The 14,551-nt window shown below is 43.3% G+C and overlaps 1 protein-coding gene across 6 annotated transcripts in view; it reads left to right on the top strand.

Moving 5' to 3' along the window:
- TAOK3 (TAO kinase 3) overlaps positions 1–14,551 on the top strand; it is a 236,064-nt gene that overhangs the window by 33,329 nt on the left and 188,184 nt on the right. For 5 of the 6 annotated variants that reach the window (XM_033957286.1, XM_033957284.1, XM_033957283.1 and 2 more), the window contains 2 exons: positions 1,838–1,935; positions 11,872–12,078. In XM_033957286.1, the coding sequence (XP_033813177.1) occupies positions 11,959–12,078 (120 nt within the window). In that variant the 5' untranslated portion in view covers positions 1,838–1,935; positions 11,872–11,958. The remainder of the gene's footprint in view (positions 1–1,837; positions 1,936–11,871; positions 12,079–14,551) is intronic. The other variant, XM_033957285.1, reaches the window with a different exon arrangement.

The raw sequence follows: 14,551 nt of genomic DNA, 5'->3' as shown, positions 1-14,551 counted from the left end.
CCCATTTGGTCTTAAAATCAGAGTGTGGTGACGTTATTTATCCTTTCCCCACCACCCAAGTAACGTGAAAGGAGCAATTCCCTAGTTGCTATGGTCCACCAGAATCATACTAACCAGCAGCTTCTGGGTGAGGAGGGGTGGAGGGCAGCATAGAAGAGCTGCAGTTAAAGCAAAATGATAGGTCCTGCCAATCTCATAAACTCAAATTACAGACTGTACTTCTACTATTGTTAGGCAGTTTTCAAGTAGTGATGAAATAGTATGGATTATGACAGAGAAAATACAGCAAGCCAAACAATCTGCCAACAACAACAGCAAAGTAGAACATAAAAATCTATACAAGTGGAGAAAGTCCTCAATGATGTTTCACAAGCAAAATTCACTGTACGCCTAAAACCAAAAATTCATACATAATGTGCAACATGTTTGCTTCACAAATCGCTCTTCAAACTTGGGGGTTTTCATGATACTACTTCTATATTTGCCCTACCTGATTTCACACTGCTCCTCTAGTAAGTTTGATGAAGCTACTAGGTAGATTTAAAATAAACCCAAGACACTATTTCTTCACACAATGTGTAATTAAATTCTGGAATTCATTGCCAGAGAATGTGGTGAAATCAGTTAGCTTAGCAGGTTTAATAAAGGCTTGGATAGAAATCCATAGATTATTATTGAGATGGCTTGGGGAAATCCACTACTTATTCCTAGGATCTGTTTTACTACTTGGGACCTGGGTTGGTCGTTGTTGGAAAAAGGATACTGGACTTGATGAACCTTTGCTGTGTCCCACCCAGTATGACAACTGGTTCCCTGGACTGGATAGAACCATTCAGAATTTCTCGGGCATGGCTAGATTTTTGAACAGAAAGTGAAGAAATTTCAGGGGAATTATGATTGGAGAATATGAGAAAGGTACTAACTTCTTAAGTTATAACCCTGACCACAGATGCAGCTTCATTTAGAATGAGTTGGCATGGATTTAGTTAAGGCAAGTCTTGCTTTACCATTTTATTATATTTTTTAAGGTGTAAACAAAAAGATAGATAACAATGAGCTGGTTTATATAGTGTATTTTGATGAAGTTCTTCATGAGACTTGAAACCTCACTTCTTCCCTTGATGCATACAAACATTTTTGGCAGAGAACTACAAATGCTTCCTAAGAAACGAACCCCTCGCCCACCCCCCACTTTTTAATTTTTTTCCCATCTTGATGTAATTTAACTACCTAGTGTTCCTTCCAACTTTTCATGTTTGATTTGTCTGTCCACTACCCCTTTTTTAAATATTTATTATTTTTGATCTTATAAGAATAGCCTCACTGGGTCAGACCAATGGTCCATCAAGCCCAGTAGCCTGTTCCCACGGTGGTCAATCCAGGTCACCAGTACTGGCCAAAACCCAAGGTGTAGCAATATTCCATGCTACAAATACAGGGCAAGCAGTGGCTTCCCCCGTGTCTTTCTCAATAACAGACTATGGACTCTTCCTCCAGGAACTTGTCCAAACCTTTCTTAAAACCAGCTACGCTATCCGCTCTTACCACATCCTCTGGCAACGCGTTCCAGAGATTAACTATTCTCTGAGTGAAAATAAATTTCCTCCTATATTAGTTTTAAAATTATTTCCCTGTTTCTTCATCAAGTGTCCCCTAGTCTTTGTAATTTTGGATGGAGTGATATATGGGTCCACTTGTACCTGTTCTACTCCACTCAGAATTTTGTAGACTATTTTTTTAAATCTAGCATTTCATGTTCTGCAATACATGGTCTGATGTTGCAAAAAAATGTATATTTCTAAATCAAGCATAAAATATATTTATTTTCTTTCCATAGATAAATAGATCAGCGTGTACAGAGAGTGCAAGCACAAGAAATGATCCTTTAACAATGGCTCTGAGCCATAGGTTATGGTTTGTGCCACACTTAAAGAGGTACTGTGTATATTTTGCAACATTTTACTGCACTTTCCTGACTATGCTGTAAAACTATTCTTTGTAAATCACTCAAATGAACTTGAAAATGTTAGATTTTAAAAAGTTTTTCCACTTCGCTGTTGAATATCTAGCAGCTGAAATTAGAAATACTTTTCCTAATTCTTTGAAGAATTCTTTTTTCTCTGAGACTTTAGAATTTTAATTGATGTACGAGCCCTCACCTTCATATTATTATGTTTTGTGACATCATAGAAATGTCTAATTATAAACCTTATGTAATCCACATTGAACTAATATTTGTAAAAGACCATCTACACTATGCTTCAACTACATCTCACAAGACCATATTTCCACCCACATCACTTTGCTCTGATCGTTCAGATGATGGTCTTGGACTATTGCAACTACTTTGGCATCAACACCACTCTTATCCACAAACTGCAGCTCATCCAGAACACAGCTGTTAGACTAATCTACAAATTAAAGAAATATGATGATTTAATCACAACTTTCATCAGGCAACTACACTGGCTCCCAATATCATCCCGAATAATTTTCAAAACTTCATGTATCCTACACCAGATTCTGTACGTAAAGTCAGCAGCCCCTCTTATCCAACTATTCTCTACTGGTTGGTCGACGTCAAGAAGAATCCTTAACAGAATTCAACTAAACTTGCCATCCACAAAATACCTCCACTACAAGCGAAGTTTTCACTCTATTCTAACTTATCTGGGGGTAAAAACTTGGAATGACCTCCCAGAAGAAATCAGAAAAGAGACAAATTACACCACATTCAGGAAAAACCTAAAGACCCACCTCTTTGACATTTAACTGTTTTCAGCTTCTAGGCCCCTCCCCTTGCTTCTCCATGCCCCCCCCCTCTACCTTCCTACTTCCTCTTTGATCTGTTGCCTTGAGCTTGCATAGGTTTGTGCGACTCACAAATGGAAGATTAGATTAGATAATAAGTCTTAAAAATTGGCCATATAATTTTGCTTGGTATTAAATCTAAATTTCTTTCAGAATTTTGTGGAAAAGACCAAAAAGTGTTTTATCTTGTAATCATGGGAGTTTTGTCATTGCTGTGGCTTTACTGTTTATTTGCATTTTATTTAATTTACGGTAAAATTTTATTTTTTTTTGTTTGATATGTATAATGTGTGCACTTTAGCTGCTCTCCTCTTGTCAACAAGCAAGACGAATCGGCCACATATATAACTGGATAATGTCATGAAGTGTGTCTGATGCAAATAGGTTTCTCAGTAATGTCCAAAAGCTGGGAAATGTGATATATTACTTGTTCAGCATTTGAGACTGTTTCAAGAATTTCTTCTTCAGCCTTTATGGCCTGAAGGTTTACCTTGTTTTGGGTTTCAGGAGTTACAGAAATGCTAAATTGGCTAGTGCCCCTGTACTGGTGACATTTTGTGAGGAGAAGGTCAAAGAAATGCATGTCGTAACTATAATGATTGAAAATGTTGTGTGATCGTGGCACCGAGGTACCCCCCTCTTCAAACCCTCTCGCCGGTATCTGAGATTCCGGGTGGGGAATCTCCATCTCCAGTAACATGTCCTTCCCTTTGGCCTGACGGCCTTTCTGAGGGTTTTCACGAAATGTCTTATTGTGGTAGCTGCAGCCCTGTGTCTCCGTGGCATGCAGGTGTTTCCCTACCTCGACAACTGGTTGATCAAAGCGTCCTGTTGCCACGAAGTTCTGCGAGCAACGAATCAAACAATCTTGCTCCTTCAGAGTCTCGGCTTCGAGGTGAACTTTCCCAAGTCTCACTTCTGCCCATCCCAGTCTCTCAAGTTCATCGGAGCAGTACTGGACACGGTTCGTCTACGCTCCTTCTTGCCTTGGCCTCGTTAGGAGGCCCTTGTCCGTTTGTGCCAGAGAGTGACCCATCTGTCCTCGACACCGGCTCGGCTTATGATGGTCCTCCTAGGTCATATGGCCTCCACAGTCCACGTGAATCCTTTTGCCAGACTTCACTTCAATGGACTCAGTGGACTCTGGCATCCCAATGGAACCAGGACTGTGATCCTGTCTCTCGACTCATTGTCGTGACTCCTTTGTTGTGGAGGCTCTCCGTTGGTGGGTGCTCTCTTCCAATCTTTCCAGAGGTTTTCTGTTTCATGCTCCTCCTCCGCAGAAGGTCCTCACGACAGACTCGTCGGCCTATGCTTGGAGGGCTCATCTGGACAGTCTGCGCACTCAGGGTCTTTGGTCCAGTGCCGACCGCTTTTGTCACATCAATCTGCTGGAGCTTCGAGCAATTTTCCTTGTTCTGAAAGCTTTTTGTCACCTGCTTCGCGACCGAGTGGTGCGGTTCGCACGAACAACCAGGTTGCCATGTATTATATCAACAAACAAGGGGGCACGGGGTCCTGGTCCCTGTGCAAAGTGGCGTTGCGGTTCTGGGATTGGCCCTTCCGCCACAACATATTCCTTTGGGCAGTCTACATTCAGAGCCAGCGCAATTGTCTGGCGGACAGGTTGAGTCGTCTTCTGCAGCCTCATGAGTGATCCCTCCATTCCTTGACCCTACGTCAGGTTTCTGCTCGTTGGGGGACTCCGGACGTCAATCTGTTCGCATCCCCCCCTCAATCACAAGTCACTTCTACTCCAGGGTTTACACCCCTCTCAGGATCGATGCGGATGCCTTCCTGCTGGATTGGACGAACCTGTTTCTGTATGCGTTCCCTCCATTCCCTCTGATTCTGAAGACTCTCGTCAGGCTTAAGTCCATGCGTGCCACCATGATTCTGATAGTTCCTCGGTGGCCCCCGACCGCCATGGTTCTCCCTTCTGTTGCAACTCAGTTCCAAGGAGCCTCTTCTTCTGCCTGTTTTTCTTTCTCTGCTTACGCAGAGTCAGGGTTCTCTACTTCATCCCAACCTACAGTCTCTGCACTTAACGGCTTGGTTCCTCGAGACTTAATGACCTCGTTCCAATTCTCCCAGCCTATGCTGGATGTCCTGGAGGCATCTCGGAAGGAATCCACTCACCAATGTTACCTTCAGAAGTGGACCCGCTTTTCTTCCTGGTGTGCTACTCGGCAGCAGGAGCCGCTATCTGCCTCCTTATCTGCTGTCCTGGATTATCTGTTACACTTGTTTATTTTCTTATTTTTCGCATCTATCCTCTATTTTATTTCTTCATTACTCTACTAATTGTCATTTTTCCAGGTACTTTAGTTAGATTGTGAGCCTTCGGGACAGTAAGGGAATTTCTAAGTACCTATTTTACTTATAATTTTAATGCACCCTATTGTCTATTTTTCTGTAAACCGCTTAGAATCCTAACGGAGTTTAGCGGTATATAAGAAATAAATTACATTACATTACATTACTTGTCTGGCGCTGGACTCAAATCCTCTTCGGTTCGCGTTCACCTTAGTGCCATTGCTGCTTTTCATCAGCCGATTGACGGGAAGCCTATCTCTGTTCATCCGCCCCTTAAACCTCCTGTGGGTTTGGGATCTTAACATGGTCCTTGCTCATTTGATGAAACCCCCGTTCGAGCTGCTTACGCGGGCTCACTTGAAGTTTCTTACTTGGAAGGTTGTGTTCTTATTGCTCTCACTTCTGCCCATTGGGTCAGTGAGCTTCAAGCCTTGGTTGCGGACCCACCTTTCACTGTCTTCCATCATGATAAGGTGGTTCTCCATACCCATCCTAAGTTCTTGCCTAAGGTTGTTTCTGAGTTTCACATCAACCAATCCATTGTTCTTCCGGTGTTTTTTCTGAAGCCCCATTCTCACCCTGGAGAAGTGGCTCTGCATTCTCTTGATTGTAAGCGTGTGTTGGCTTTCTACTTGAAGCGCACCGCTCCTCATCGTTCTGCTCCCCAGCTGTTCCTCTCTTTCGATCCTAATCGCTTGGGTCGCTCTGTTTCCAAGCGGACCATTTCTAACTGGTTGGCCGCTTGAATCTCTTTCTGTTATGCTCAGGCTGGTCTCTCCCTGCCGGGTCGAGTCACAGGCCACAAGGTCAGAGCGATGGCGGCGTCTGTTGCTTTCCTCCGCTCGACTCCGATTGAGGAAATCTGTAAGACTGCCACTTGGTCCTTGGTTCATACGTTTACCTCGTACTACTGTCTGGATACTTTCTCCAGGCATGATGGCCATTTTGGCCAGTCAGTTTTGCAAAATCTGTTCTCCTAAATTGCCAACTCTCCCTCCATCCCATTCTGGTTAGCTTGGAGGTCTCCCACATGTAAAGAATATGCTGCCTGCTTGTCCTGGGATAAAGCACAGTTACTTACCGTAACAGGTGTTATTCAGGGACAGCAAGCAGATATTCTCGCAACCCACCCACCTCCCCTTGGTTGGCTTCTTTGCTAGCTATCTGAACTGAGGACACGCTGAGAAGACGCATGCCCTAGACCGGATATGAGGGGCACGCGCACATGCGCGGGCCAATCGCAAGCTTGAAGGTCCTCAAGCAAGTCTGCTTGCGAAAACGTCCACTAGGGGGCTCTGTCAGTGACGTCACCCACATGTAGAGAATATCTGCCTGCTGTCCCTGGATAACACCTGTTACGGTAAGTAACTGTGCTTTGTTGCTTATCAGTGGGTCATGAACAACCATTGCTTACTTGTAACAAGTGTTCTTTATATATAGCCAAATTGATTGGATACCTCATTCCACCTCCTTGATAGTTGATTCTGAATTTTAAACGTACTAAGGGGGCTGCTGCATGTGGGCAGAGACAGGCCTACTCAAAACTTCTGCATTAGTTTTGAGCTCTGGGAGAGTTGTGTTTTCCACTCTATCTACTAGTCCTCCTTTCTGTGGAGAATATCTCGTACAGATAAACATCTAAATGGCAATGCCCCCAAAATTACAAGAGTGACTTTTAGGGAAGGAGGCTGGGGGTATGTTTTAACTATCTATACTTCCTGCTTTTGAGAGCTAGAGAGGAGATCCCACCCCCATCCCCATCTAACACTTTCTGTCTTAGCTGTGGCTTCTGCACTGTATGCCCAGGAAGTAAAATCCAAGCCCCTATATCCATTCTGTTCTCCTTGCTAAACAGATGCCTGCTTTTGCACTTTCCTCTTAGTGTCTGTGGAGGGATATCTGGACTTTATTCTCACTCTCTTCCTCATGCCTGTCGGCTAGGTAAGGAAACGATGGAAGTGATCGCCAGACCCATGTGTACCATGATCAGCCATCTTACTACAATGGTTTCAATGATCTTCCTCCCCATCATGCATGCTCACTTTATTTCTAATTTTTGTTTTTTTATCACGCACATTCTCTTGAAACTTCTATTTCTCAGCAGTTTACCACGTGTGCTGTGCTGCAGAAAGCACTGTTTCTAAGCACCCTCACAAACAGGGAGTTTTGTAGATTAATATAACTCTTAAGTCTCTCTACCAGAAAGAGGAAGTTACTGGAGGTCATGCTTCCCCCCTCCCCCTCCCCCAACCACCATTTCTTAGCAGAAATGAAGTAGTGTTTCTGACCATAACTCGAAGGCAACTGTAATTGCCTGGGAAAGGGGCTGATTAAAAATGCAAGATTAGACTATGCAAAGAACCTAGTGTACGTAAATAATAGCAGTGAAAAAGGAAGGATAGTCATACCCTGTGTGGCTGAAGTAGGTTGCTTCTATTACACAGTAATAAGGCAGGGAAAGCCTAAAAAAGTTTTTACTGTGTGTTTTTTGCTTCCAGCACAATCTTCTTTTTAAGATCTCTTCACCTTCCTTATTAGCGCTTTGCATTTGACTTGACATTGCTTGTGTTTACAATTATTTTCAGTCGAATCCTTCTTCCACTTTCTGAAGGATTCTCTTTTAGCTCTAAGCTTCTTTCACCTCACTCGTTAACCACGCCAGCTGCCATTTGGTCTAATTTCCTCCTTTTTTAATACATGCAGATGACACTAAACTGTTCAAAGTTGTTAAAACACATGCAGATTGTGAAACATTGAAGGCAGACCTTAGGAAATTGGCATCCAAGTGTAGATGAAATTTAATGTGGACAAATGCAAAGTGATGCACATTGGAAATAATGAGCCAAATCACAGCTACCGGATGCTAGGGTCCACCTTGGGGGTTAGTTCCCAAGAAAAAGATCTGGGTGTCATAGACAATACAATGAAACCTTCGCCCAATGTGTGGTGGTGGCCAAAAAAGCAAACAAGATGCTAGGAATTATTTAAAAAAGGGATGGTTAACAAGATTAAGAATGTTATTATGCCTCTGTATCATTCCATGGTGCGACCTCATCTGGAGTACTGTGTTCAATTCTGATCTCCTTATCTCAAGAAAGATATAGCAGCACTAGAAAAGGTTCAAAGAAGAGCAACCAAGATGATAAAGGTCAGCCTTCAATTTTTCACAATCTGTATGCGTTTTAACAACTTTGAACAGTTTAGTGTCATCTGCAAATTTAATCACCTCACTTGTCGTTCCAATTTCCAGATCATTTATAGATAAGTTAAATAGCACCGGTCCCAGTACAGACCCCTACGGCACTCCACTGTTTACTCTCCTCCATTGAGAAAAATGGCCATTTAACCCAACTCTCTGTTTTCTATCCGATAACCAATTCCTAATCCACAACTGAACTTTGCCACCTATCCCATGACTCTTTAATGTTGAGAACAGTTGGATTAGCTCCTCTGATGAGTGAGTGTTGTGAATGCAGACTATAATGCATGATGCCTTGAAGTAGATCCGAGAGGTCATAGGTAGCCAGTGGAGCTTGTGATAGTACTCCATTATAGAGTCAAATTTCTTGAGCCTGAATATCAGTCTAAATAATAATAATAACTTTATTTTTGTATACCGCAATACCAGAAGCAGTTCAGAGCGGTTTACAGAGGAAGAAACTACATAGACAGCAAAGTTACAGAGAGTATTGTCAATTACATTGGTAGAGTAAATCAATTACATTAGAGAGTCGAGAATGGTTAGGTAAGACTGGAAATGGGTCGGATATGCAATAAGTATATCAGCGGTACAATAAGGCAGGGGGGAGTCAGAGAAATTTGTCAAAGAGATAGGTTTTGATTGATTTCCTGAAGGCTTGGTAGGAGGGTGTATTTGAAATGAGGGTGGTTAGACATTTATTCCATTTGCCAGCTTGGAATGACAGTGTGGTAGACACTTGGATTGCGCTTCCAGAGGACGTAATAGGGCAGAGTACGGTACTGGGGTTCAAGAAAGGATTGGACAATTTCCTGCTGGAAAAGGGGATAGAGGGGTATAGATAGAGGATTACTGCACAGGTCCTGGACCTGTTGGGCCCCCACGTGAGCGGACTGCTGGGCACCATGGACCTCAGGTCTGACCCAGCGGAGGCATTGCTTATGTTCTTATGAATCTCTTGTAGATACAGCCCTTCAGGAAGGGGAAGGCAAACAGATAGGTATTACGTGTGCGGGAGGTGCCTGGAAATACAAAATGGTGTGACAGGTAGATCGGGGATGAACCTGTTATGGTTTTGAAGCAAAGGCAGGCAAACTTGAAGATGACCCTTGCCTCCATTGGTAACCAGTGAAGTTTACTGTAGAACGGGCTTACATGATCCGACTTTTTTTAGACCATAAATGAGACAGACATCAGTATTCTGTATGATTCTCAGACGTTTTATGGTTTTCTGGATGAGCTGTAGTCTGTATAGCTCTTTGGTGCTTAGGCCTGTGTATAACAAGTTGCAGTGGTCAAGCTCTTTCTGCTCACCCTATGGTTTCCAGATTTATGAAAGGACTTTTCAATGTCTAACCACCTCTTAGACCACCTCCAGTGGTTTGGGATATCAATGTTCTGGCTAAGTTGATGAAGCCTCCATTTGAACCAATGTCGAAGGCTCATCTGAAATATCTCACTTGGAAAGTTGTCTTTCTCATCGCTCTAACTTCTGCTCACAGAGTTAGCGAGCTACAAGCTTTAGTAGCGACCCACCTTTCACAGTATTCCATGATGACTGTGGTACTCTGCACTCATCCAAAATTCTTACCAAAAATTGTACTTCCGGTGTTCCAAGCTTCATTCTCACCATGGGGCATCGGTTCTTCATACTGTGGACTGCAAGCGTGCTTTGGCATTCTATTTGCAAAGGACTAAGCCACATAGATCTTCTCCTCAACTTTTGTCTCCTTTGATCCAAACAAGTTGGGACATCCAGTTTCCAAAAGAATAATCTCCAACTGGTTGGCTGCTTGCATCTCGTTTTGCTATGATCAGGCTGGTCTGCACCTAGGGGGTCGAGTTACAGCCCACAAAATTAGAGCTATTGCAGCTTCAGTAGCTTTCCTTAGATCTACTTCTATGGAGGAAATCTGCAAAGCTGCCACTTAGTCCTCGGTTCATACATTCACTTCAAGTTACTGTCTGGATTCTTTTTCCAGACAGGATGGCCATTTTGGCCAAACAGTATTACAAAATTTATTCTCCTAACGCCAAAACTCCCACCTTCCCATTCTGGTTAGCTTGGAGGTCACCCATATGTGAGAATATGCTGCCTGCTTGTCCTGGGATAAAGCACAGTTACTTACCATAACAGGTGTTACCCAGGGACAGCAGGCACATATTCTCACAACCCACCCACCTCCCCTAGTTGGCTTCTTAGCTAGCTACCTGAACTGAGGAGACGTGCCGCCCTACGTCGGATGGGAAGGCACTTGCACATGCACATGCACATGAAGTTTTCAAGCAAGATTGCTTGTGAAGCTGTCCGCATCGGGGCTCCATGGATGACGTCATCCATATGTGAGAATATCTGCCTGCTGTCCCTGGATAACACCTGTTACGGTAAGTAACAGTGCTTAGTAGGATTGCTTGTTTTCCTTTCCATAGAGGTTGCTTGTTAGTCATTAATGTGAGTAGTAATAATTTAGTTCTGTGATGGGCCCTGAATCTTTATTGTGTTGGGTGTAGACAGGGAAATAATTTTAAAACCAATTGGAGGAAATTTTTTTCACTCAGAGAATAGTTAAGCTCTGGAACGCATTGCCAGAGGTTGTGGTAAGAGCGGATAGTGTAGCTGGTTTTAAGAAAGGTTTGGTCAAGTTCCTGGAGGAAAAGTCCATAGTCTGTTATTGAGAAAGACATGGGGAAAATCACTGCTTGCCCTGTATTGGTAGCATTGCTACACCTTGGGTTTTGTCCAGGTACTAGTGACCTAGATTGGCCACCGTGAGAACGGGCTACTGGGCTTGATGGACCATTCGTCTGACCCAGTAAGGCTAGTCTTAGTCAATATGGGGATTCCTGCAAAAGGTCTCTAGTTGGATGGAGTGGAATGGGTTCTGGGGCCTGTTACTTTTCATATGCTTAACATAAAAATGCCTTTTAATCATGAAAATAAGAGCTGCTTTTAGAGGCCATTTAATCATTTTTGGATTACGTTTATGTCTGTGGGAGATAAAGTGAAGCAACAAGAGATGTCATTTGGAAAGCTCATTGTTCTAATCATTAGGCTTTGCTTAAAGTTAGGATTATATCTGTTCAAACAGATTTAAGAGCTTAATTTTAGGAGTGGCCACTTAAGTAAGTGTTTGAGGCTGGTGTCCATCTATCCTTTCCCTTCTAAAGTGGGCAAACCTAGAGGCTTAGTTACATCTGTTCTGCAGCAGACACAAATAAAAATGCCTATCTCCCATTTGTTAGCCTTACGAACTTAATTGCTACCCTTAATGTTCAATTGCGATTTTTTTGCAGCATCCTATCTGCGTGTCTTTAAGTGTATGTGTTCACAACTATAGGTGCCACTTGGTTAGTGGGATTGTTCTTTTAATAGTTTAGAAACTGAAATGGAAAGAGAGACATTTGCTGCTTAGGGAGATTTTATGATCACATGGTAACATTTTGAAGGCCACCATAATATGAGGAAATATATCTTTTTAGAAACAAGCATGCTTGAATTTCTGAAAATGTCTCTACATCTGATGCTGAATTTCACTTGCTTTCAGGTGCTGAACTTTAAGCCAGACATTTTTCGATGAGGGCCAAAACTGACTGGAAACTTAAAGAACAAGAAGGTTGTAATAGCATCAAACATGCGTAGAGGGGTGCCAAAAGACTCAGAAATAACGGACCTGTTCTGTAAGGAAGACCCTGAGGAGCTTTTTGTTGACTTACATGAAATTGGACATGGAAGTTTTGGAGCTGTCTATTTTGTAAGTGGGGCTTTTCTTAAAATTTCACCTGTTTATTTGAGCTTCCAGTTCATGGAGTCTGATCACTAGGTTTCTTTATTTAAATTAATTCGATATACTTTTCAAATTCGGATGTCTCTTCTACAAAGCTCTGTACGGTCTACTGCCCAACTACCTCACCAATCAGTTCATATGTTAGTATGTTAATAAATGTTTAATATAGTGCTTTAGTAAGATTGTGACCTTTTTGAACAGATAGGGAAGTTTTAAGCACCTAGTGTTAACTGCCTTGATCTGGCGGGGACGGGTTGAGAGCGGCCGCTCCCGCGCTGTAGTTCGTGTGGCCCCACTCCTCCCAGGAAGCGCTATAGGGGGAGAGCCAGGCTGGGGATACCGACGCAGGGTCCAAGCCAAGGCTGTGGTACCCTCTGTAGTTGGGATACTGGGCGGCACAGGGAGGGGTGCAGGGAGGGGTGGGGGCGCACAGAGCCGGGGGACATGCCGACGTCCATATGCTTCACCCCCTCATAAAAGGGTGGATCCAGAGGGTTTTTTGCCAATTCAAGCTAAGGATTATGCTATACTACAGTATATCTTCTCTTTGGTTGCCTTTCAGACTTACCTTGTCAAGGAGCACAAACTATGCAGTAGTGACTGCATTTCAACACTTTATTCAAATTTGAGCTGGCTTAAAAAGTCAGTAATCCTGTAGTCTTGAGAATAGAGCATTGTGACGCAGTGTAAGAGGCCCGGCGGTTCCTTGGGGGAAGATAACAGGAAGGGAGGCCTGCTGCTGGACAAGGGAAGTAGGGAAGAGGTGCTGTTAGACAGGGTGGGGAAAGTAAAAGGAAGGGAGAAGGCCTATTGCTAGACAGGGGGAGCAGGGAAAAGGTGCTGTTAGACAGGGGGGGAGGTAAAAGGAAGGGAGAAGGCCTATTGCTGGACAGGGGGAGCAGGGAAGAGGTGCTGTTAGATAATGGGGGGAGGTAAAAGGAAGGGAGAAGGTCTGCTACTGGACTGGGGAAGCAAGGAATGGGTGATGCTGGACACCAGGGGTGGTGGTGGACAGCCAAGGAAAGAGAGAGACAGAAAGAAAGACAGACAGACAGAAAGCGGCCAAGCAGAGAGAAAGAAAGAAAAACAGACTACACACATCTATTCTAGCACCCGTTAATGTAACGGGCTTAAATACTAGTATAAGTAAAGATTTATGTTTAAGGCAGCTCACAGTAAGAAACTTAACATCACCAAAACTGTCACAAAACAAGCATTAAAAATACATAAAATGAAGACACCGACTAGGGTTAGGGATAGCACAAGGGGATAGGGAGGAGTTGCACAATTGAGTAAACAAAAGACACACAAGGTAAATTTAGTTTCCAGTCCGTTGACTCTAATGTTAATAGCATTGCGACAGTCACATTAGTTCACATTATTATTCTCTGTAAATAATAATGATGTTGGCTATACGGATTTGGTTCCATTTAAATTGCCATATCGACGTATTTCACCTCATCTTTATACTCAGTTCAAACAACATGTCTTAGAACTAGTCAATAAAGGTATTTTGAAGAAGAGTAGAAGAGTCCCTGGGCATCACCTGCTGTTGTGTTAAGGAAAAAAGATGGAACTTGTTATGAGTCCTCTTGACTTAATTTTAGTGGGAGAGAACTCCATAGTGTAAGGGGCCATACTGCTAGAAACTGTTAGAAATATCAGGCTGTAATCTAGAGCAGGAAGGGTTTGGGTTGGCTGATGGGCAGCAGGTAAAGAGCCATTTCCAGTGCAATAGGTGAGACATTCGAGACAGAGTTATTTCCATTTCGTTGCATGGTTGTAGAAGGAATCCACGCCGGATTTTTCACTTGGCTTCTATCGTACTTCACCCTCTACAGTTTTTCCTTGTGCATGCATGGATGTAGTTCTGCGTGTTCTGCTCTCCCCATTTTATTGTTTCAATTCAATGTAAATTTGTCCCCTTTTTGGGTAAATTAGTGCTTAGAGCAATTTTAAAGCTCTGGCTGCTTGAAAATTCACAGACTTCGGTCTGTAGCCGACAGGCCAATCCCACTGGATACCTATTGACCAGACTGCATAGTTTTCTCTGGAGCTCAGGGCTGTCCCTGAGGTGATCTCACCTTCTGTTAATCAGGGGTCAAGCGCAGGCTGTTAAGCACCCTTAGGAGACTCGATGTCTCGCAGGGTGCCAGCTGCATCGTTGTGCCTCTCTGCCTTTTCCGGTGTGTATTCAATGGTCCGCAAAGGTGGAGGTATAGCCCGAAGATCAGCTTTGTTGGAGAATTCCCAGCATTTTGGCACTAATTATTCTCATCCAGCTACTGTGAGTGAGCTGAAAGCAGACTTGTATCACTTCTGATTCTCTCAGCTCACAACACGAGCTGACAGCCTGTGAGAGACATCAGGGGAGGTGTGAAAAGTGGGGTTTGAGTGTTTCTGATTGTCCCTCTATGTTCCCCCTCCTGAAAAATCCTAA

Source organism: Geotrypetes seraphini, chromosome 8 (assembly GCF_902459505.1).
Source record: "Geotrypetes seraphini chromosome 8, aGeoSer1.1, whole genome shotgun sequence".
NCBI classification, from domain to species: domain Eukaryota; kingdom Metazoa; phylum Chordata; class Amphibia; order Gymnophiona; family Dermophiidae; genus Geotrypetes; species Geotrypetes seraphini.
Note: the sequence above shows the minus strand (reverse complement) of the source record. Positions and strands in the feature narration are given on the sequence as shown.